General features: G+C 36.9%; 1 protein-coding gene across 3 annotated transcripts in view; it reads left to right on the top strand.

Moving 5' to 3' along the window:
- pde5ab (phosphodiesterase 5A, cGMP-specific, b) overlaps positions 1-23,655 on the top strand; it is a 137,000-nt gene extending 113,345 nt beyond the window's left edge. For all 3 annotated transcript variants that reach the window (XM_030162524.1, XM_030162523.1, XM_030162522.1), the window contains exons 14-22: positions 2,840-2,965; positions 3,374-3,468; positions 4,451-4,538; positions 9,995-10,095; positions 12,477-12,554; positions 12,733-12,796; positions 18,969-19,043; positions 20,553-20,636; positions 20,846-23,655. In XM_030162524.1, coding sequence (XP_030018384.1) covers positions 2,840-2,965; positions 3,374-3,468; positions 4,451-4,538; positions 9,995-10,095; positions 12,477-12,554; positions 12,733-12,796; positions 18,969-19,043; positions 20,553-20,636; positions 20,846-20,965 — 831 coding nt within the window. In that variant the 3' untranslated portion in view covers positions 20,966-23,655. The remainder of the gene's footprint in view (positions 1-2,839; positions 2,966-3,373; positions 3,469-4,450; positions 4,539-9,994; positions 10,096-12,476; positions 12,555-12,732; positions 12,797-18,968; positions 19,044-20,552; positions 20,637-20,845) is intronic.
- The last annotated feature ends 865 nt before the right edge of the window (positions 23,656-24,520 follow it).

Raw genomic sequence — 24,520 nt, 5'->3', positions numbered from 1 at the left:
TAATGTCAAGATTATGTCAGGTTGAAGGTGAATATTGATGCCATTTGTGCTGAATTTCACTGTGCTAATATGCTGACTTGATGAATCTTTTAGTGTTTTCATCTTATTATGGTATTATTGTCCTTTGTTACCATTGAGCAAAAGTTACACAGTTTGACTTTCAGGTCAGACTTGCACAACTATCTAACCGACCAACTGTCCACATGTGGACAAAACAGAGAAAACTATTGCATCTCAGCTATTTTACATTGGCTGAAGGTGTGTACATCCTGATGACAGTAGTGACAATGGATTAATGGATAAGATTTTTGAGCGAAAGAGTCACCTAACCTCAGGTTTTAGTCCAGTGGAGTACAGGCAGAACACGTAGCTTTATCATTTCTAATGTTCGCTAATGTCAATATTATACAGGGTGGGGAAGCAAAATTTACAATATTTTGAGGCAGGGATTGAAAGACAGTGTATGACCAATTAGTTTATTGAAAGTCATGAGAATTTATTTGCCACAAGAAAATTGACATAATAGAAAATGTTTTTATTCTATGTGTCCTCCTTCTTTCTCAATAACTGCCTTCACACGCTTCCTGAAACTTGCGCAAGTGTTCCTCAAATATTCAGGTGACAACTTCTCCCATTCTTCTTTAATAGTATCTTCCAGACTTTCTCGTAATAGTTTTGCTCATAGTCATTCTCTTCTTTACATTATAAACAGTCTTTATGGACACTCCAACTATTTTTGAAATCTCCTTTGGTGTGACGAGTGTATTCAGCAAATCACACACTCTTTGACGTTTGCTTTCCTGATTACTCATATGTGCAAAAGTTTCTGAAAAGGTATGGATAATAGTGTTAGGTATGATTATGACATCGATATATGTTTGGTTTCAAAACAATTGACGTAGTGCCTGCTGAGAAAAAACAACTAAATGTTCATTGTAAATTTTGCTTCCCCACCCTGTATTAGAAGGACGAAGGTGAATATTGATGCCATTTGTGGTGACTTTTACTGTGTTAATACGCTGACTTGATGAGTCTTTTAGTGTTTTCTTATTAATATGGTATGGCTGAAGGTTTTTACATCCTGATGACAGTAGTAACAATGGATTAATGGATTAGATTTCTATAGCACTTTTCAAAGCACCCAAAGTGCTTTACATTATCGATCCATTATTCATTCGCTCTCACATTTCCACTCTGGTGGTGGTAAACTACATCTGTGGCCACAGCTGGGGCAGACTGACAGAAGCATGGCTGCCAGTTTGTTTCAAACAGTTCCTCCGACCACCACCAAACATTTATACACATTCATACACCAGTGTGAGTGACACTGGAGGCAAGGTGGGTAAAGTGTCTTGCCCAAGGATGTATCAGCACATGACAAGGACAGAGCGGGATTGGAACTGCCAACCCTTTGGTTATTGGACGACCCGCTCTACCTCCTGAGCTCAGGAGTTACAAACCTGTTACAAACAAATACACATCAGGACTGTTATTTGTGCAGAAAAACTAGTTAAACCAACATGTGAATTGACATGAGTAGTGACAAAGGGTCTTCTTTTTCAATCCGTCCGGCCCCTGCAGCTGCTCCACTATCAGGATGTTGTGAAGGGTGTGAATGTCGTTATCCAGGATGGCCTTACTCTGTGTGTGCAGTGTTCCACCACAGTCCCCAGTGATTCCAACCTCCTGCCAAGCGCTGAGCCAGCCTTTTCCACCAGCCCAGGGTCCTTATTTTTCATGCTGCATCCCCGGCAGACCGCAGCATAAAAAAGGACACTCGCCAACATCGGCTTGTGCAGCGTCTTACTGCAGGGAAAAAAGAGCCAGAGCAGTCCAGCTTGTTGTCCACACCTACGTATCCACAAATGTTGACTGGCTGAAGAAGCAACTTAGAAAAACTACCACCAGTTCCTTTGTTTTGGAGGGGCTCAGTTCTTAACCCTCTGATAATTAAAGGACTTCAGAACACCCTTGTGCTCCCCTTCCTGTCCATTCCTGATACATGTCACCAAAGCAGTTATCAGTGTATTTCTTGCTTTGGCAGTTGCACTTAAAGTCTGCCATCCACAGTAGAAACAAGAGCGGAAGAAAATAGTTCCCTGAGGCTCAGTTAAATTGCTTTACCCTCCCTCATTTGTCTTTTTTTACACAGTTATCACAAACCTGTTACGAACAAATACACATCAGGACTGTTATTTGTGCAGAACATCGAGTAAACCAACATGTGAATTGACTGAATAAATCCAGTCTGTGTTGTCTGACTCTAACCTCCTTTTTTCTCTTTCTTTTTTGTCAAAGATTCAAAGATTTTTATTCAATCAATTCACTAGATGCACAGGACATAGACAGAATTAAGATATTGTTTCCCTCTCACCTTGTAATTAAAAAGCCATGCAAAATTTTTTAAAAGAGGTAAAAATAGAATAAGAACAAGAAAATCACTCGGAGAGCGCAGACCTCCACCGAGACAGATCCCCCCCCCCAATCACCACCAAAATTTAATCATTTCTTCCTCCAAACAAACAAACATGCAAACACACAAAGCAAAGTGATCACAATACCTCCTGGCAGAGGTAATAAATAGGTGGTATAAAGAATAAACAATAATAAAATGTAAGTGTATATGTAACTTTATTTACAATAGCAGCAGTAGTGCAATGCAGTAATGGTTGTGAAGTGAGGGGGTAAACAGTGAATCCGAACAACATCAGATATGACAATTATATTTATAATAATAGTAATATTTCTAATAAAGGGCATTGTAAGTTCATTGTAAAATTAAATGAAATATTTAGACCAGGATGGTTAATTCCTTTTTCACATTTTGTCATTTCTGCAGAGTTTATGCCAGTGGATTCTGAGTGTGAAGAAGAACTACAGGAAGAATGTGGCATACCACAACTGGAGACATGCTTTTAACACCGCCCAGTGCATGTTTGCTCTCCTCAAGTCAGGACGCCTGCAGGTGAGTGTATGCACCAATGAATTACTGCAAATGATATAATTTAATATAAAAGCTATGACGCATAGTTAAAATATAAAAATGTGCACTGAATACCTGTGAAAATAGTCATTCTGCTTAAAAAAGGCACTTGTCAGCATGAAAATCCAGTTGTGCTTTCAGCTCTAATATAAAAGTGTGAAAGGATAAAAGTGTCAGATACAGAAACATCCTTACTTTATATGTTATCAGGCATGCACAGCACCTAACTGATGACCTTCTAACAGTGCGTGACAAGTTACTGTAGCACTGAGGCTTTTGTTTTGTTTGATTGCAAAAGAAGATTGTCTTGTCTTAACCAGTTGCCGTTATGTGGATGTTTTTTCCTTCTCCATCATACTGCCCTTCATCCACCCAACCATCTCCTGACAGAATAATCTGAATGATCTGGAGGTCTTGGCTCTGATGATTGCAACTCTTTGCCATGACCTGGACCACAGAGGAGTGAACAACTCCTACATACAGAGGTACAGCAGGATAGGATGAGTGTGTGTATAACTGGCAGAGGTACAAATACTTTGTTAGAGTACTGTATTTTTTCATTTTACACCCCACATTTTAGCACAAATATCGGTACTTTCTAACCTCAACATTTTCAAAAAGTATGTGTTTCTGTAGTTGTAATGCATTTGAGATCAATTATCAACAAGTGGTGCCAGGCACAACAAACCCCGCCCCTTACACGTATTGTAGCTTATTTTGGCATCAATCCAGCTATGCATGTGCTGATGTCAGCATATCATTTGCCTCTATATATGTACCAAGTTTGAAGTAAATTGAAACAAAATTGATGTTTTTATAGGCATGTGAAATTTTGCCCATGACAAGTAAATGGTAAAAAAAAAAAAGATTTTAAAAATTAATAAAATATTTGAACTTTTACCTAATTTTCATAAAATGTAATCAGCTCTATTTAAGGTCAATGGCAATCTATAAACCCAGTTTGGTATGAATTTAACCAATAATTTTGCTGCTAGAGTGTTAGCAAACAAACAAACAAACAAACAAACAAACTGAACCACAACCCTTTGGGGTGGGGTGGGGTAAATATTCACAACATTAAGACATATTTTTAGCCTAAATGTGTGAGAAGGTTACCCCTACAAACATGAACATAAATAGGTCAATGTAACAGTTCTGTTGCTGATACTGAAAACTGGTTTGTACATTGCAGTGAAGTTAATGTTAATCATCTTCCATATATTTTATTTATTTATTTATTTTAAATTTAAATGGTATAATAATCTTTTTGCTGTGGCTTGAGGGTTAGTTACCTTTGTGCAGGAAAATGCGTTTTGATTTTATACGTAAAGAAGAGGGTAAAGAAGTCACATTGGTCCTTCTCTTTTGTACAAATATCTGTACTTCTGTTGGAATAAAAATGTGTGTGCTTTTGCTAGTTTGTCCAACCTGAGTGCATCTCACTCTGTCCACATATGTGTTATCTAGGAGTGACCACCCACTGGCCCAGCTCTACTGCCATTCCACCATGGAGCATCATCACTTTGACCAGTGCCTCATGATCCTTAACAGCCCTGTAGGTGCACACACACACACACACACCCTCACACACACACACACACACACACATAAACACACAGATGTGATAGGCTTAGTTAGATATGTTTTATGAAACATGATGACCTTAAAAGGCTGTGTTTGTGCTCGTCAGACTTTAGTTGATCATTGTAGTGCAGGTGGAAATCTTGAAACGCATTTTATTAATCTGCTCAAGTTGGTTGTTGTGACTCTGATTTAACACACTTCGACTGATCTCCGTGAAGTTGTGTTTGTACCAGCTGGAAGCCTTTTTGCTTCATATTCATTAAATGATAATATGTCAGTGTTGTTTTCAGCTTGTGCTACCAGTCCAAAACAACAGTAGTGGAAGAAGTATTCAGACCCTCTACTGAAATAAAAGTACTAATACCACACTGTAAACTATTATTCTCCACCATTGCAATCAAAATCATGGGCAAAGTATGTACAAATTATCAGCAAATTTTTAAGGTAAGAAACGTCAAAGTAGTTATTGTACAGTAATGTGGTCCTTGTTGTTGTTCTTCTATTATATTTGAAATTTTTGGATTAGTTTAATGACAGGATTCATTTGTATTTTGCATTTTACTGCTTTAGATGTTAAAGCTTGAGTTCATTTTTAACTCTTTATATACGAATGTACATATTTTAAACATATTCCAAATGATCTTAGTATGTTCGCTGTTCTGTGAGACCCAGTCACCTCTTTTGAACTCAGAAAAATCGCCTGTTTTCAATTGTGACAATGCATTTTTCATCTAATCTTAGATGGTTTCAACCTGTGAAAGAACACGTAACCCTTCCGTTCATTAAAAATCTGAACATTTGGTGGTGATACATCGGGTTCACTGGATAGGAAGCGGAGGAAATTCATTATTTGAACAGTAACTAAGCACAGTATCAACCTGAAAATGTAGTGGAGAAGAAGTATAATATCACGTAGTAAATATATAGTAAAATAGAAAATGGAAATAGTATAAATACCTCACATTTATAGTTGAGCAAATGTTCTGAGTTACATAAACAGTTGAAAAACAAAAAATGAATCATAAAGTACATAAAGGCATAAACAACTAAACACTGTATTAATCTGTTGTTTTGATTTTGTACTATTAAAGTAGTGGGCCATAAAGCTGAAATTGCAGTAATTATAATTAGTTCACAGTTCTTTGCTGCTTAAAGTTCATTACTTTGTCTTTACAACCCATTTACTGCATCAGATATGAAAGATAACATGTCCAACCTCCTGCTCTACTTTTACAGCTCCATAGGCGTAGTCTATGCTTTTACTGCATCACGGTTAAAGTAACAGGAGGACACAGGGAACGGGACGTTTTAAGACAAATGACCTCCTCAAATTCTTACTCTACTTTTGTCCTCATCACAGTTATGCAAAACATGACATTAGGTGGCCTTTCACAGCTGCTGCTGATTCAGTATGCAGTACCTCAGCTCTTGGCAGGCCTCATCAAAAAGCTCCATCTCAATCTGCTGGTGTCGCTGTATGGTGCCCTGCCAGCTCCGCAAAATATTCCAATCTTAGTGTTTGACAAAGCCATCTGTTGTTCTTCATATCTCAGATCTGCAATAGATGTCGTTTTTATTCTTTCATTAATGCTCCATAATCTAATTAGACTGTCATTATACTTATTCTGCTGAAAGGAACACACTGTAACTACCACACAATGCAGAAAAAGCAGAAAAATTATCATAACAGAAATAAAAATGAAACTTTTTTTTCAAGAAATAGTTGTGTTCCAATTGAGTTACCTCACTGTGGTGATTTATTAGGACCCAAGTAGTAAACTAATGGATCAACAGGTACTAGAGCCCAGATAAATGTCCTTGACCCTTGGGGGAAAACTTTAAAGGTGTGTTTCTTTTCTAAACTAAGGATTCAGCGACAGTGCCTTTTGCAAACAGCTTGCATTGGTGAGACATTTGCACACAGGAAGGTAAGTCCTGGTATTAAAATGGCTAAATCCTCACAAAGCCAAACAGGCCTACCGTATTGCCAAGGCTAAATCTTCACCAGATGTGCTATTTTCAGATTGTTTACAGAGTGGACTTTGAAAATAATAACAGGTGGATAGCAGAAGGGGAGGAGAATGCTGATAGAAATAGTCACCCGTTAGTAGGTTTGTTCAGACTAGTGACACTCTTTAACTCTAATCACTCACAAACTTGCACCTCAGATAACAAATTTCACGTACTATGATTTAATTTAGTTTGAGAAGAATATCTCACAACCTGAACAAAATAGAAGCGCATTCAGAAAGGACAGATTTGCATTATACAGTGTCTTAAACCCTTTTAAGACTGTCATTATACAGTTGTGCTCATAAGTTTACATACCCTGACAGAATGCACATGGGATGGTCATGGATGTTCCAACATGACAATGCCCCAAAACGCAAGGACAAGTTAACCTGTCATTGGCTACAGCAAAAAAGGGTAGGTGAAGAAGGAGTGTCCATCTCAGTCTCCTGACCTCAATATCATTGAGCCACGTTGGGGAGGTCTCAAACATGCAGTTCATGCAAGAAAACCCCAAATCTTAGAGGAACTGAAGGTGTTTTGCCAAGAAGAATGGGCAGCTTTACCATCTGAGAAAATAAAGTGTCTCATCCGCAACTACAACAAAAGACTTCAAGCTGTCATTGATGTTAAAGGGGCCAATACAGAGGATTATGAACTAGGGTATGTGAACTTTAGATTAGGATCATTTGGATAGTTTCTGTTGTCAGTACGATTTAAAAAGAGCAAACACATTTGTTTGATAATAAATGGCTTCATCCAACCACTAGTCATGAGTGAAAGAAAAGTTTTTGTATTATCATTCATATTCTCTGAAAAATGGCCAAAGACTCACAAATTCTGCTAGGGTATGTAAACTTATGAGCACAACTCAAACAGGCCTCCGAGGTGTCTTCATGTTTCCTTTGCAATAAAAGTGTCAGAAAATGTCTTTTTTGCCATTTATTTTGCACTGTTGTTTTCAGGAAGAACTTAACTTTCAATATCTGTCCATTAATTATCATAATTATGAATAATAAATGCTTAAAACAGCGTGTTTTAGTAAAAAAAAAAAAAAAAAATGGATTTGAAGTTTTTAGCATATTTATTATCAGAAACGAGTGTATATGTCCATAACAAAACTTTTTGAGATTGCAGAAATAAACTTTCAACTGTTTTACATCTTGTCTAACATGCATTTTGGTCTTGAACATTCAGTATCCATATTATGGCTTCGTATTTTTTATTATTTCCAGGCATTTTTTAGCCTGTGTGGAAGTCCATGAAACAGTTCCTTTCTACTTGTAGTCTCACATTGCTGCTGTAAATTGTTATATGATGTTGGAAAGCTCAGGATCTCAACTTTCTGATGCCGTTTGAATTTTGTGCATAGCAACAAATTATGAGCCACGTTTTCCTCTTTTTTTCGTCAGTTGCTGCCACCGGTTAGTCTAACTGACTATTAGCATGATGACAAACGTCTTAGTTGTAGTTTTTGACAGGTAGAGACCACTCCTCAGTGATAGAGAAAGTGAACAAGATCCCATTCTCCTCCCCTTTTTGGAGGTATGAACCAAAATTCCTAGGTTCATTCTTGGCCAGTGCCCTTACCTTATTGCACCGATGAAGGTAGTTTTTGGGTAATCCTTCTGACAGACAGATGATCATAAAATAGCACCAAAAATATGTGCATTTATGAGTGAACTGAACCTTTCACCTTTATAACAGAGGATTTACAGCCTCTATGTAGGTAATGTGCTGTAAGCAGGGATATGTACGCAGCATTAAACTGTTATCAGATTGAAAGCACTTTAAAGTTATTATCAAACTGGGTCACAGTTAGTTTAATTTAATGTAAGATTACCCCCGATCTGTTTATAGACAACAGTGGTTCCTGACTGGCTTTATGATGCCATTGTCTGCTTTCAACAGGATCCTGGATCTCTCCATCTTATTTAATATGCCTATTCTGCTCATTTTCCAGCTGCGATCTTTATCACATAACACTGTGATGGCCCAATAAAAAACAGCGACTTACAGCATGCTCTGATCTTTATGGTTTCAAAATAAACTTGAAATACACCCCAGTGTCCATTTAAATCCAGTGTAGATGTCCACAGACCATCATATGAACAAACACACACAGGCTGATAAGTATTAATGCAGACAGACATTGGACAGAGCACTTCCTTTGATTGTAAGTTTCTTTTTTTTTTTCCCAATTTTTTTTTTTTATCTCTACGATATATTGCTATGTATTGATTCAATAAGTATTTCTCCCCTATACCCAGGTTGGATGGCTACAGGCATAACTCTACCTAGTGTAGAGTCCATTGACTTCTTTAAGAAGGAGCTTAAAATGTACCTTTTCAGGCAGGCCTTTAGCTCAGGTTGATGTTTTTTTTTCTTTTTGGGCTTGTATTATTATCTGTTTCTCTGTGCCATTGTTTTGTTTTTATCTTTCTGTATATATGACATTTTATTCTTAACTATAAAGCACTTCTTGATTTTATCTGTAAAAAGTGCTATACAAATACAATTTATTTATTTTTTTCATTTGAAGTTTTATTGAAGTTTTACAAACACATAATCAGCAAAAACAACAAAAAGCAAACACACTACACACTACACGACGTTACATTCACATAATTCAGTCCTTCCACCATTTCAAGTTCTGTAATCAGTCCAGGTATTCCATTTTTTGTCCATTTGTGCTTCTTTTAGTCACAGTTTGTGAGGTTTTTTTTTTCCAATGTATATATTCCTTCAATAATTGTGATCCATTAGTCCTTTGTTGGTGGTTCTGTCCTTCCCCAGTTCCTTGTAATAGCTGTTTTGCAAGTCACTAAAATTAACTTAACCAAATATACTGTATGTCATTTCCCACTACATTTCCATCAGACAAGTTACACAAATACAATACATCACAGCACATTGGAATCTCATACCACATTATTTGTTGTCGCACTCCACACACCATCTCCCAAAACACAGTTATTTTATCACATTTCCAAAAGATATGTGTGTGATCTACATCAAATTCTCCACGTTCCCTCCAACATTTCTGCTGGCTGTTTAAGTGCTTACTTTTCTTCTTCTGTGTAATAAAGAAACACACCAGATTTTTCCAGGAGAACTTCCTCCATATCCGCAAACTAGCGGATGTTGCTATACAAATAACATTTACTTACTTACTTGAGGTGCCAAGAACATTGAATAATATGTGGACACACAAACATAAACAGTCAGGACATTTGCGTGTGTGTGCTTTTGTTGTCTTGCGTTGTCCTGGAAACCTTTTGTTGGTCCACCAGCACACAGCACCTCATCCTTAGGGAGTTGCTGTTTGGCTCTGTTCAGATATACACAGTACTTTTATATGAACTCAGTAGGTGTAAATCATTAAATAACACACACTCGCACTTTCTGAACCTCCAGGGAAACCAGATCCTGAGCAGTCTCTCCCTGGATGAGTACAAGACCACTCTGAAGATGATCGAGAGGGCTATTCTGGCCACCGACCTTGCGCTGTACATGAAGTAAGTACCAAACGTCAAGCGCAGATGGAAATCGGACTGGAGAGAGACGGTGAGAGGGGGTCGACGAAGACGGTCTGTACAGAAAAGGACCACAGGGTTACAATTCTGTTGCGATAATTATAAGTGGATCAAACTGCATCACTAAAAGAACTTATGGAGGTGAAAACAAACAAATCTAAAATAAGATCCAGACCTGAAAATGTGTTCTCAGTTAGTAGATTGTGATCCTAAATTACCCCAAAATCTATTTAAATGTTTATTAATATGATGTCGGACCTTTATTTTGACAGAATTAAAGGTGACAGGATAAGTTCAGCAAATGTTATCGATGGGAGGTAACTAAAGGATCTAAAACTCAAAACCACCAAAAATGAAATGTAATTTAGAATAAGATCTGTGAAAATACTCGTTGACATTTTTATTATGTTAATTTCATTCATTTTCATAAAAATCCACAGCGTTCAGTTTTGATATTCACTCATGATCATCAGTAATGTGCTCTGAATTCATGGATGAAAATGTATGGAATTATTTTTTTCATTTGTTGAGTATGTGCTTTACAACCTATTGTTATAAATAAACCCTTCTTTGGTTTTATTTCTATAAAAGTGAGTCTTTATTTAATAATTACAATTGAAAACTAGAAGCACTCGGAGAGCGCAGACCTCCGCCAAGGCTGATCAGTGGCCCCCCATGTGGGCCCCCCCCACGCCAAGGAGGTTATGTTTTTGCCAGGGTTTGTTTGTTTGTCTGTCTGTTTGTCTGTCCGTTAGTGTGCAACATAACTCAAAAAGTTATGGACAGATTTTGATGAAATTTTCAGGGTTTGTTGGAAGTGGGCCCCCCCACCCCCGATCACCGCCAAAATTTAATCATTTCTTCCTTATCCCATTTCCAACAAACCCTGAAAATTTCATCAAAATCTGTCCATAACTTTTTGAGTTATGTTGGACACTAACGGACAGACAAACAGACAAACCCTGGCAAAAACATAACCTCCTTGGCGGAGGTAATTAACTCTAGATAACCAGATGAAACCATCGTTACTACATGCATAGTTGACTTTTAGTAAAGTTATGAATAAGTATGTATTATGTAGAGCAACAAAAAAACTGAGAAAGATGAAAAAATGGCACAATATACAACTTCAGACGTCATTATTTGGTCACCTGTAATTTCTCTGTGTATATTTAATAGTGCAGTCCCTCATATTACCCTTTGAATATTATAGGAATATTAAATGCTGATCAGATATCCTTCATTTATATGTCACTTGTTATTGTGAAACCGCACATTTGCACACCCAAAAATAAATTATATTCAGGACAAATGTCACTAATTTAGAGTAAAGAAATGCTTGTAATGCTTTTATTAATGTTCAGAAGCAATCTATAAACTAACAGCTTTCTAATAAAGGCTTTTCAGTGTGTTACAATCTAATAATTAATGTGTTTATATACCATTAATAAGACGCAATAATTTCAACAAGTGGTGCCAGGCACAACAAACCCTGCCCCCCTGGTGATGTCAGCATATCAATTGCCTCTATATATGTGCCAAGTTTGAAGTAAATTGAAACAAAATTGCTGTTTTTATAGACATTTGAAATTTCGCTTATTATAAGTAAATGGGTGGAAAAAAGATTGTAAAAATTCTTTAAAAAAAAAAAAAGACCTTTGACCTACTTTCCCAAAATTTGACCACATCTATTCTGGGTCACTAGCAGTCTATAAACCAAATTTGGTATGAATTCAAACAATAGTTTTGCTTTTACATACATTTGAATTTTTACCTATTATAAGAAAATGGGAAAAAAAAAGATTTTCCAAATTCATAAGACATTTGAACTTTGACCCACTTGTCCCAAAATGTAATCAGATCTATTCTGGTCACTGGCAATCTATAAACCCAATTTGGTATGAATTCAACTAATAGTTTTGCTGCTAGAGTGTTAACAAACAAAGAAACAAACAAACCGAACCAAAAACAGTACCCCTTGTCTCCCTTCGGGGGGCGGGGTAAAAAGTTTTTTGCATGGACTTAAAGGGGCCAAATGGCTAACTATTAGCCAATGTTTTATTAAAATGACCTTAATATACTACCCTCTCTAATCATTTGTCTAGGAGGTTTAGACAAATGTCATTCTCAGACTTTGAGAAAAAGTAATGAAAAATATGATCAGAATATTTTAATTTATGATTAGTTTTCCTTCTTCCTTTCTCCGTTCAGGTCCGTTACTGTTCCTCTGTGCTTCATGTTTATTTATTTTTATTCTTCTTTTAGTCTAGACAGTGCATGGCAGAGGAAGGAAGCAGGTTATATATGGGGATAATTATATGCTTTATCATTGTGTGTGTGTTTGTGTTTTTGTGTGTTGCCAGGAGGCGAGGGGAGTTCTTTGAGCTCACCAAGAACAGCCAGTTTGTTTGGGAGGATGAGCATCACAGAGACTTGCTGAGGTGATTAGAAAGTGTCTCCACTGCACACTTGGTGGATGATGTAAAGTACTATTGAGAGAATTTAATCTAAAATACTGTAAAAATTAATGAATCGGATGCAGATTTTATCTCTTGTGACATTTTTGAAAGGCATTGATGTTTAGTGACATGCAGTGTCTGTATTAATGTGTCCATTCAGGTCGATGCTGATGACCGCATGTGACATATCAGCCATCACCAAGCCCTGGCCGGTGCAAAAAAGGGTAAATATATGATCTCACTATTTGTATTTATTCTGTTTAATCAGAACAGTTTATCAGGATTGGTTTTCTAACCACAAAGTTACCTAAATAACCAACCTTTGTATTGTTTACTGTTCATGAAATGACATTATCATACCATCCACACTCTACTCTCATACTTTTTGTCCATTTCATGACATGCTGAAGAGGAACAAGTAAACACAGCATATTATGTATTATACTGATAGAATTCCACTGAAGTAGCCATTGTTTGTCCTCTCTCATGAAAGCAATTATGCAAAAAACTTTTTCAGGTCAGAAAAACATTAGAACATCTCTCATTCGTGTGTCAGTAGTTTTTTTTATACAGTATGTAATGGGAAAGCAAAACAGAATAACAAAAGAGGGAAGGAAGTTACATTAGCATGAGTTTATTAAGTTAATGTTAATGCTGCTGTTTTAATGTAGAAGTCATTCTTCTGGAGTTTTAACATCCATCAAACAGTTTTAGGTTAATTTTCACAACTGTAACCCTGCACCTGCACCTTGAACCATCAAATCATTAACAGTAAATTCCAGTTCTCTGAAACTGGAGCCTTTATTGGTCCTTCTGAAGAACCAAAAAACTTTTTTTTTTTAATTTCAAATATCAATTTCCATGTATCAGTTTCAATTTTGTATCATATTTGATACATCGAGTCTCAATGCTCAAATATTATTAATTTTTCACAAACAAAAACATAATATAACACAAACATGTCAAACAAATTGGTAATTCCTTTTCGGAATTGTCAAAGTTCTGCCTCCTTCCTCATAAATGACAATCTTGTAGAGTCACTGGAAAGGCCTCTGGTGAGAAAATTCCTCCCCCCTGGTGGATCATCCATGTATTGCATGTATCTAATTGTATACATCAGGTTTTTCAAGAAAAAAAAAATCACGCTGATCATGTAGAGGGCTTCAAAACTCATGTATCAAATATGATATGTTTGGCGTTGCAGGGCTAGGTTAAAGTAGGACCTTGGTTTACTTTCGAGCAAAAACATGCAAACAACTAGCACAGAGATTTAGGGTCAAGCCAACAGAGACAAATGCGCTACATTTACAGGGTTCCCGCGCGTCCTGGAAACCTGGAAAATGATTGACCAATTTTCCAGTCATGGAAAAAATATGGAAAATGAGAAAAAAGTTATCCTGGAAAATTATTTATCCTCCCCCTGCCTTGTGACTTTGTGTGTCTAAACTGAGATGAAACAAAGGAAATAATTTTTTAGTGATTTATTGAAAATATATAAATATTTTTAGAGGAAGTGCAGGAGAGAAAGTAAAAGAGAAGAGAAAGTTGAGTTGAGTTGGGAATTGTCCAGTTGAACATTGTAACTCCAGTTTGTCAGGCTAATGAAGTGCTAGGCTGTAACCTGTGGGTGTGTTTGCATTATTCTATGACACATTTGTCATAATTATTTTTCATAGATAAAATATAGCCATAGACTGCGCATCCAATGTCTGAGTAATAAACATAGAAACAATCTGGGTAAATGCAAGATACAACTGTAGAAAAGAACACTTCCAAAGAATGAGGAGGACAGGGGAAATGGATTAGTGTACAACTGATAACTTGTCTCTGTAGCGGCTGAAAATGTCCTGGAAAACAATTTCAGGGAAAGAGTGGGAACCCTGGTTTACCATGTCAGGCTTAGTGCTCAAATCTGATTTGCTGCTAAGATCTGACTTTTTTGTTTGTTTGTATTATTGTTTAGATTGTGGCAAATATCAGGTTCACAGTCCTGAACTGAACTGTAAAAGAAGTCATTCGGACAGTAAACATATTCCACGATGAGCCCTGGTGGTACATTGAAACCTTACTTTTAAGCTTAACCCATAAAAACCCAGTGCTACTTATGTGGCAGTTTCCAAATAGTTTTTTCTTGATATTTAACTTTTTTTTAAAAGTGATTTTTCACTATTATACTTATTATAATATTATCCTCTACATTTTGCATTTTTAAGTACACATCAGGTATTCTCCTATATTTAATTCACTGATGTATAAAAACTCAGATTAAAGTTGAGGTTTTATTATTTCAGAAACAGAGAAAAAACAAAAAAGTGACTTTTTCAGTGAAGATATCAATAACTGAACATAAAACAAGTGTGTCCATCCACTGTCATTTATCAAACTCCATTGGTGAATCAGTGTTGTAGAAGACGATGGTGTTTCCACGGTAACTACTGAGCTTTTGAACATCCAAATGGGTCATCCCTGATGACCATGAAAAGATGACAAACTACTTTTTACACCAGTTATTTACATGTATTGATCAGATTGGTGGATCAACAGGTATTCAACATTTTAGATCAGTTGATGGTTTTGGTTGCCAGCAGCTGTTTGGGTCATTATGGGTGAAATTTTAAGTGTCATCAGTATCCATAGTACAGCAGAAACATCCCAGTCAGTGTTTTACTATGTGATGTGTTGGCTTCATTTAACTACTACATTCATGTACATGTGAACTACTCTGTAGGATGTGATTGACTCCCTCCAGTACAGAGTTGTAACAAATCTCCATTTACAGTGATGCTAACGTTGAATGAAGTCTAATGTGACTGTTCAGACTGAGGCCAAGTCTCTACCTGATTCAGGAGCATGTAGACATCAGGCCTACAATAGAATTTCAATGATCAGGTTCTATGTGATGAAAAAAAAATAAATCTGTGTCAAATATGAGTGAAGAGGTCAGCGACTGGGTCACAATGGGAATGTAGCCATGCTGTCCAGTTGCGTAGTGTGATAGCACATGTTTATAGATCTCTTTTGGATGTTGTTTGGATACAAAATTCATGATATTATGAGTAAATTGGGCTCATGCTGACGGACAGAAAGCTGCTGAACTGCTCTGTGTTGACTGATAATTTCACGCACAGGTTGTTACACCTGTGCGTGGTCACCAGTCCATGAAGCCACTGCATCAGTTTCATACATTTGACTCTCCGACATGTCTCTGTTTGGTTTTATTCAAACACTTATTCTTATGTCTGTGACCCCTTTTGTTCTTCTCTCACTCATTTGTTTCATCCCTTTGCTTTTCCATCTGGACGGTGTCTCCATCCTTTAATTACTCAGGTGATCCTTGTTAGTCTGCATCTCATTATGGCCCCATGGTGTGTGTGTGTGTGTGTGTGTGTTGTTCAGTAAAATCTCATTAATAAAAACAGCTGTGCCCCCGTCCTCAGATAACACCTTGACGAACTTTAAGCCCAGTAAACATGCACACGCTCTAACACCTCGCTCTGAGCTCGTTAGCGTCGGTCACAAATGGATCATATACAGCCGTGGCCAAAATTATTACAACACCTATTTTTGCCTCCAAAACATGATGTCATGTCATAATGTTCATGAAACTTGCAGATGCTCTGAGCTCAACAAATATCAGATGAAGTGAGTCCTACTGTTTTTATCCAATTTGAACTTTAATATTTAGATAATGAGCAGGAGAAGCCTCAAGACAATCACACATCTGTGTCCCAAGACTCACCATCACATTCAAGTTAATCATAAACACACCTGACAATGATCACACAAGGGAATAGAATAGAATAGAATAGAATAGAATAGAATAGAATAGAATAGAATAGAATAGAATAGAATAGCCTTTGTCATTGTGTGTACAGTGAAATTAGGAGTGTTACTCCAGTCAGGGCAACAATATTAATAAAACACCAATACTTAAAGGGGTCATATTTCGCTGAACCCACTTTTATTGGTTTTGGTACATTTATTTATGTATTTGGGGACCCTAGCAGTTCAACAAGTTTGAATTTGAACCCTCTAGGTGCTGCAAAGCTATCTTCATATTCATTCTGGCAAAAATTGAGTGGATTTCTACAACCTGTTTCTATTCCTGCTTAATTTGTTATGTTTTATAACTAGTTACGTCACAACATTTGTACGTATACAGTCGAGACTTCCAACGAACATTTCTACAAGTACGGCGTAGTTGTTTATCAGCAGCAGCTGTTGTAGTCCATGCTGAAAATATGTCAAACTTCGAGCCAGTTACCTAAAATGTTCAGTTGTTGGTTGTATTAACAAACACAAGTGGTTGAACGGGACAGGAAGCACGGTCAACAACCTAGAGGGAGTCAGGCGTGAAGTGGCTCATTTGCATTTAAACGCTCAAAATAACCTGTCTCATATCATTAGTCAGAAATAGTGTTGAAGATGGACCTGTGGAGTTGAATTAATGAAGAATTCAGACCCAAGCATAGCATTTACAGTTTATGTAGACCGCAGGCAAACGTTTTAAAATGCATAATTCCATTTTAAAACAGCAAAATATCACCCTTTTAAAGCTGTGTATGATGTTCGTCACCAATTTTTCATCAGATCTGTAAAACCCAAGTATCACAAATCCTTTAGTCTTTAGTGATTACACACCTGAATCACTCCCCTCACGGTGAACAACTTCAGAATGTACTCCACCACAAACAGTCCATTTGTTTACATACCAAACTGAAACCTAAACCGTCACTTGGGTTTTTTCAAAATTCCACACAGCCGCAGAAGCATGAAACAATGAAGCCGTTTCTGTGTTTGTTGCTGCTGCGGCCATACTACGGCTACATGAAATTCTGAAAAAGCCTGTCTATCCATTCAACGGCATAATGGCATTATCTGAAGAATTCATTGAGATATCTGCACCAAACTTACACTGTGGATGCATCTTGGCATAGAGCAGAAGCCTACTGAAAATAGGTGACCTTGACCTACTTTTTCAATGTCAAATGGCCTTGTGCAGTTATAATATCTGAGTACTTTCAAATATAAATATGTATGTAATAAGTTTTACACATAGACAATCTAATCTAAATTATAGGGCAGTAACTTTCAATAGAATCTTACGCCATATTTGGCCGAGTGGGATTAAAAGTGTGTAGCATGTTGTGTTTTCTTGCTGTAACGCCACATTCAGTGAATTTTGTTAAGTGTGACATGACCTGGGAGAGCCGGGTTATGTGGTATGAAATGACCCCTATGTTAGCCCCTCATGCCTCCACCTTGATTGACATAAATAGCCTTAGATAAAACCACCAGGTTCAGATGTTACCCTTGTGTCTGCAACTATTCTCCAGAATCAACAGTTTCAAATACTTTCATAAAACTACAAATACAACGTCTGTTTCTGTTATTGGAAGTCTAATGAAGCAGTCCAAAACCACTGCAGTCGCTTTGACATGGAACATTAGCTAACTTTCTTTGCTATGTGAACATTAAAAAAAAAAAAAAAAAACTTTTTGGTTTCTGACTGACATGAGGCAAAGTAAACAAAGACAAAGTCACTTAGCCTCACCAGTTAACATTTGCCTCATGCTTAGTGTTGGTTTTAGTCAGTTATAATAAGCTCTCCCTCTGGATACGTCCCCTACAGCTGCACAGTGCTGAGCCTTGATTACAGTCTCAGTCAGTGAATTGTACATGTCTCACACACACACACACACACGCACACACTCACGTACACACACACACACACACACACACACACACACACACACACACACACACAAAGACACATTTCCATATGTTTTCAAGACCGTTTCAAGTCTAATTCAATAATTTACAATATGACAACCTGTGTTTTGTCCCCAGAAGTTTGGTTAATCCTCACAAATAACAGTGTAAACATATCAACATCACCATAACATATAACACACAACCACTCACACAACAACACATACACACACACACACACAGAATGATGCTGATTGGAGCTCGAGGCTGCAGTCAGATCTCATTTTCTTCTCTGTAAACAGACGGAGTCCATTACCCCGCTGTGTCTGCCACTCGTTCAGCAGACTTGCTCAATTTGCTCTTTCTTTCTCTCTCTTTTTTTTTAACTTGCTTTTACGTAAACGCCTACTTACTTTATATCTACTGTTGTTTACATTTTTTTAAATTTGTATTTCTTTTTCTCCCTCTGCTCTTCTTTACATTTCCCTGTTTTAGCTGCAAATATATTGTTTTCAGTCAGTTATCCACATGTAACTCACCAAATGTCTCTTAACTCTTTCTGTCCATCTTTATATTAATTAATGTGGAGTTTTACCTGTAACATGAGCCACATTTTGACTCATGACATCTTCTGTTCTGTTTAAGAAGCTGACCAAACTCACCAGTTTCTTTCTTCTGATCCAGATTGCGGAGCTGGTGGCCACAGAGTTTTTTGAACAGGGGGATAAAGAGAGGGAAGAGCTGAACATTGAGCCCAGTGTAAGTTCTGATGATCATTTCAGGGCTTCTTTTGGTCATATTAGATCAGGAGTGGGCTATTAATTTTCTTATGGGGCCACATAAGAAACTTTGATAGTTGTTGAGGGCCGGACCAATACGCCTGCAGCTTGATATCTTTATGGGCTGAAAATGACCAACCAACCAATCAGTGCATGAGCCTTATGCTAAGTATGGAAAATACATGTGAAAAAATTTTATGTTGGCTGATCCTTCAAAATAAAAGCAATGCCATTGTATTGGTTACATTGATTACAATACCATATACTTGCATTGACTTTTATTTTGCCAATGACCTCATGCGGGCCAGTCAGGGCCAAGCTATCAGGCCACATGTGGCCCGCGGACCATACAATGCCCAGGTCTGTATTAGATGATGGGAAGTTGAAGCTGTGATGGTTAAGGAACATCTAGGGTAACCAAGGATACCTCTAGAACTCAGCTCATTTGTACGTTAGTGTGATCACACACTATATTCTGTAGCTTAGATGGCAAATGTCCTGCTGTCCCGTAGTCGCCACTACACAAGATGAATGTAAGAGGATTTTAAACATTTTAAGTAATTCTTCTGACATTTATTTTAACATTAATATGTGGAACATATGGATCTTTATGTTTTTTGTTGTTTTGCTAGCAAGACATTGCAGCAAATCAACCATAATGCACTTGGTCATCATGCAGCCAAGGCATTCTGACTAAAGATGAAAGAGTCCTACCTCTGAGTGGAAATGCATCATGGTCTTGGTGTCCTTAAGGGGAGACCAGATGCTGATCTTTTTTAATGGAGTCTTACAGGAGACGTGACTCAATTCCCTGAATAAACAATTATTTTGTGAAAACTGTTGTTTCAGTAACAATCAGACAACCTCTATGATGATTGTATCCATAGACTAGAAAATGATGACACTATTTAATAAGACTAATACTAATGTAATGACACAGCTAAGTCAAACCATGGACCAAACACACATGGACTTTATATTATCAAAACCAACATTTAGAACAACTAAACCACCTGAATGTGTCACTAATTTCTCCCGTCATGGCTAAGAAATCTATTCTGCTAAAGCACAAAATGAACTGTCATGAACATTAGGGGAAAGACAAGTGACGTCAGAAACCTGATACTTTTGGTTCATAGTGATACACCTGACCAAAGCTTAAGTTGATTGGATGCAAGTCAGCTGGTATATTTTCATCAATGGTGAAACCGCTAACTTAACGTCTTAAGTCAGAGGATGTTTGCTTGGATTTTTGCGTAAAGCAGTTCTAAAATTCACTCTTTCAACTCTTTTTTTTTTTTTTTTCCAAGATTTGTGAAATAAGCTATGGTCAGCCTCAGGGATCACGTCTGGGTCCTCTAGTGTTTTCAGCACATATGTACTTTCTAAATGTCTGAGCTATACAGATGATACTTAAATGTATGTTTCCATAAACATATTGTAATGTGAATTATTCTTATGGAATTTATCTTTTCACCCTCAATTTTAGGACCTAATGAATCGTGAGAAAAGAGATAAAATTCCCAGCATGCAGGTGTCCTTTATTGATGCCATCTGCACTCAGCTGTATGAGGTAATACATCTAATTCACACTGTACCTGATGAATAACTGGAAAAACACCTCACCTTTGATCCAGTTTTTGACATTTACCAAAAAGCCAGACTCACGTTGTAAAAATATTGGTGTGAATGTGTTTCAGGGTGTTAAATGAATGGTGAACATTGTCTCTAGGAACAGGTGTTTTTCTCTTGTTACATAAAAGGTCTTTATTCTTGTCGCAGACCCTGGCTGGCATGTCGGAGTATTGCTCCCCATTGTTGGAAGGATGTCAGAAAAACCGGCAGCATTGGAAGCACTTAGCAGAGGAGTGTGAGAAAGGAATCGTCAATGGCTTGGTGTGACCGCATCAACATTTTGGCATCTACACCAACACCATTTTCTTTTTTCTGTCCAGCCTGGTCTCACAAAAGTTCATGAAATTAGCATGACATCTAAAAACAGTGAACAAAAAAGGCTTTATTTAACATTAAATTCAGGCTTAGATTTTTATGACACAAGGTTACCCAAACCTGAAAGACTAAAACTTTGACCTGGTCATATCTTCTGGAGTTCATTTGTAACCTTTCTCTCAGACTACTTTAAAGTTGCCTCATTGGATCTGATATCATAACTGACCCTTCGCCACAGTTCTGTTGGTGGTGTGTTGTTTTCAGCACTTATCAATGAGATATTCCGGAAAAAAAAAGTAGCATTTTTGTAATAATAGTCCTGAAATTTTAAAAGAGGGGACTATAAAATGCACTTGAGAGCGACACTGACAGTATAATTTGACAAATAAGAACTCTGTTTGCTCGAAGTAAAATGCTAATGCTAGCTATCTTAGCACTGAGTTGAATTTTGATTAAAGGTTGCTTACATTTGCAGATGTATTTGGTAGTTCAGTCCTATTTAAGGCTGAATAAATGTATACCAAGTAATAGAAACATGATCAGCTTTCCTAGTTAGCATCTTAGTTGGGAGCAAACCAGTTTTAAGGCCTGCACATACTTTGGACGAAGAGAGAAATTAGTTCTTTTTTTTTTTCGAGGTGGCAGGAACAAGAACAACATTAATTCTGGCCGATTTTATACTAAACTAAGCACCAAACTCATGGGAAGTCCAGTTTTCTGCATTAACCACACCCACTTCCATTTCTGACCAATCACACAATAGTTGTTGGACACCACACAAGAAAAAAGTTCTGCTCAGATGACATGTCGAGAATAAACTGCAAGAACTCCCAAACCAAGAATGACTTCATTGTGTTCTCACTGCTCTAGTGGAGAACAAATTTCTGTGTTCTTGCAGAGTTTGCACCGACCTTTATAAATTCCTGTTAAATTGGGAATATACATCTGATATTTTAGAAACATTGTTCTTTCCTTTGAAGTATCTCATCTACATCTGACTGATCCTTTAGTTACTATAATGTCATAATGTACAGATAAACTCCTGTCATAAGTTCTCAGTCATCCTCCAACTAAAAAACAGACATTATTTCTTAGTCTGTCTATATGTGTCCAAGTCAATAAGGACATTTTCAGTCTAGATAGTATTACATGTAAGATCTAGAGCTCTCCCACACTGTTTAATCTGTACGTATTTCCCTTCAGAGATTATAAAACACACCCTTCTGAACTTGCTGTCAGATTTGCAGGTTGCATATGCACACTGCCTCAGCATTTTCACTTGTTCGGAAAGCTTTGACGGGCCTCACATTTGGACCTCAGGGCTCAGCGAAGGCTCAGTTTGAACCATCAGAACTGTTTCTTGGTGTCAACAATTAAGAAATAAGTGATCAATACACTTAAAGGCAAAAAACTATCAAATAAAATCAAACAGGTAGGAAACAAGCAGTCACCTTAATTGAACATGAGCTTAGTTTTGAGCCAGTTTCCCACCCTGAAAACCCCAGAAAGATCCAAGTTCCATAGTCCTTGTGTCCGATGTCATGCTCATTTCTCCAACCTGTGAGACCCGTCTTCCTGTCATCACTGTTCTTTCATAGCTGTCACTCAACAGAGACAATAACAAAGTCAGCACTAAGCTATATTTATTACCATAGCCATTTTTATTTTTGCACAGAGTGGCTTTCATCCTGAAGTTCACATCCACTATCTCACACAGGTAGTGAATTTTAGCGGGACACTGAATGGTAACACATGGATTCCTCGTGCCCCAGGGATCAGCGCCATGACAGAGTGAGACAGATCGTGTATTTACTATATACTTTAAATAGTGTCACCATATTCTTAATAAGCTTGTTCAACGTCTTTGTTCACAGCGCACACACTACAAGGGTTTGAGTCTTTTGTAACATTTTTCACTCATTGTCTTAACTATTGCATATTTATTTTTGTTTTATATATTTATTAGAGTTTCTATATTGTAAGGTCATTCTCTTGTCAAGAGCACACAGTTCTTTATATAGGAAATGCAGTTTTCACCTGTTTTTTGAAGGACCTTTCCTAGGAACAACTCTTTAACGTGACAGTTGAAATGTACTGTATTGTTTGTTTTTCTTCACCATGTAAAAGAGCCAAAGACTGGGCCTGTAATTTCACAGAAAATGGGTCTAGATTTTTCCACTGCCTTGTTGTGATAAAAAAAAAAAAGGACCAATATACGATTAAAAGAAAACCCCTAATTTATTTGTCCACATCTCTTTAACTTCCCCCCCTTTTTTACACCATATTTTTTATAAATTGAGTGATGGAGTAATAGTTGCTAGAAAACTGACCAATTTGTCTTGTGATTTATTTATGATTTCACACAGGTATCAGCGACAAGAAACAACTGAAAACAAAACATTAAGATGGATCACAGTTGAGCTGCAACTAATACTGTAATACAAACTGGATTTTGAGTTAAATTTACAACAAAAAAACAAAAAATCAATTCACCTCCTGCAACGTCAGGTTTAATTTCAGAGGCCTTTCATGCATCATCAGTACAGTCCATTCATATATTTGCATCAATTCTTACCATAAACTAAGGTTTTCTTTTCAAACACTTACTGCTGTTTAAAGGTTTTGTCAAACAAAGTAAAAGAGAAAGTAAATAAAGAGTAGAAAATAAATATTTTAGACCCTTAATTAATTGTGACCTGCAGTGTGTCACATCTTTTCATACAAATTGAGAAATATCTACTCTAAAAGACCACAAGGAAACAAGAATATACATAAATGTGACTGATTAAATTTTATACATGTGCAAATAAGATATTTTTATTTAGTTGCAGATACACTACTGTATCATTCAATATCAGCCTTTTGTCATTTCACTTCAGATAAACATTTCACCAGTGACAGTGTCAGGGTTTATCTTATCTTTTGGTAAATTAAAGGTTGTTTCTAAAGCTGCAGTGATGTCTTGATTAACCCATAAAGACCCAGTGCTATGTTTTTGGCAGTTCCCAAATGAATTTTTCTCTCAATTTAACCTCTCTTAAGTAATTTATCACTATTCATTACAATATTATGCTCTGTATTTTGCATTTTTCACCGTAAATCATGTATTTTCCTTTATTTAATTTCCTATATTACATTTAAATGTCTGTGAAAACTTAGACTAAATTGAGAAGTTATTATATCAAAACTGAAAAAACTGAAGAAAAAGTGACTTTTTCAGCAAAAATATCAATAACTGAAGGTAAAAACAAGTGTGTCCATCCACTGTCATTGATCCAACTCCATGGGTTTTACTGGTGAATCAATGTTGTAGAAGATGACGGTGTTTCCATGGTAACTACGGACCCTCTGAACATCCAAATGGGTCACATCGTATGACCATGAAAAAATGACAAACTGCATTTTACACCAATTATTTACACGTATATTGACATGATTAGTGAATCAACAGGTATTACATAGTTTAGATCAGTAGATGTTTTTGTTCACCAGTGGAGGTTTGGGTTT

This window comes from Sphaeramia orbicularis, chromosome 18 (genome assembly GCF_902148855.1).
Source record: "Sphaeramia orbicularis chromosome 18, fSphaOr1.1, whole genome shotgun sequence".
NCBI lineage: Eukaryota > Metazoa > Chordata > Actinopteri > Kurtiformes > Apogonidae > Sphaeramia > Sphaeramia orbicularis.
This window is presented reverse-complemented; position numbering and strand designations above follow the sequence as displayed.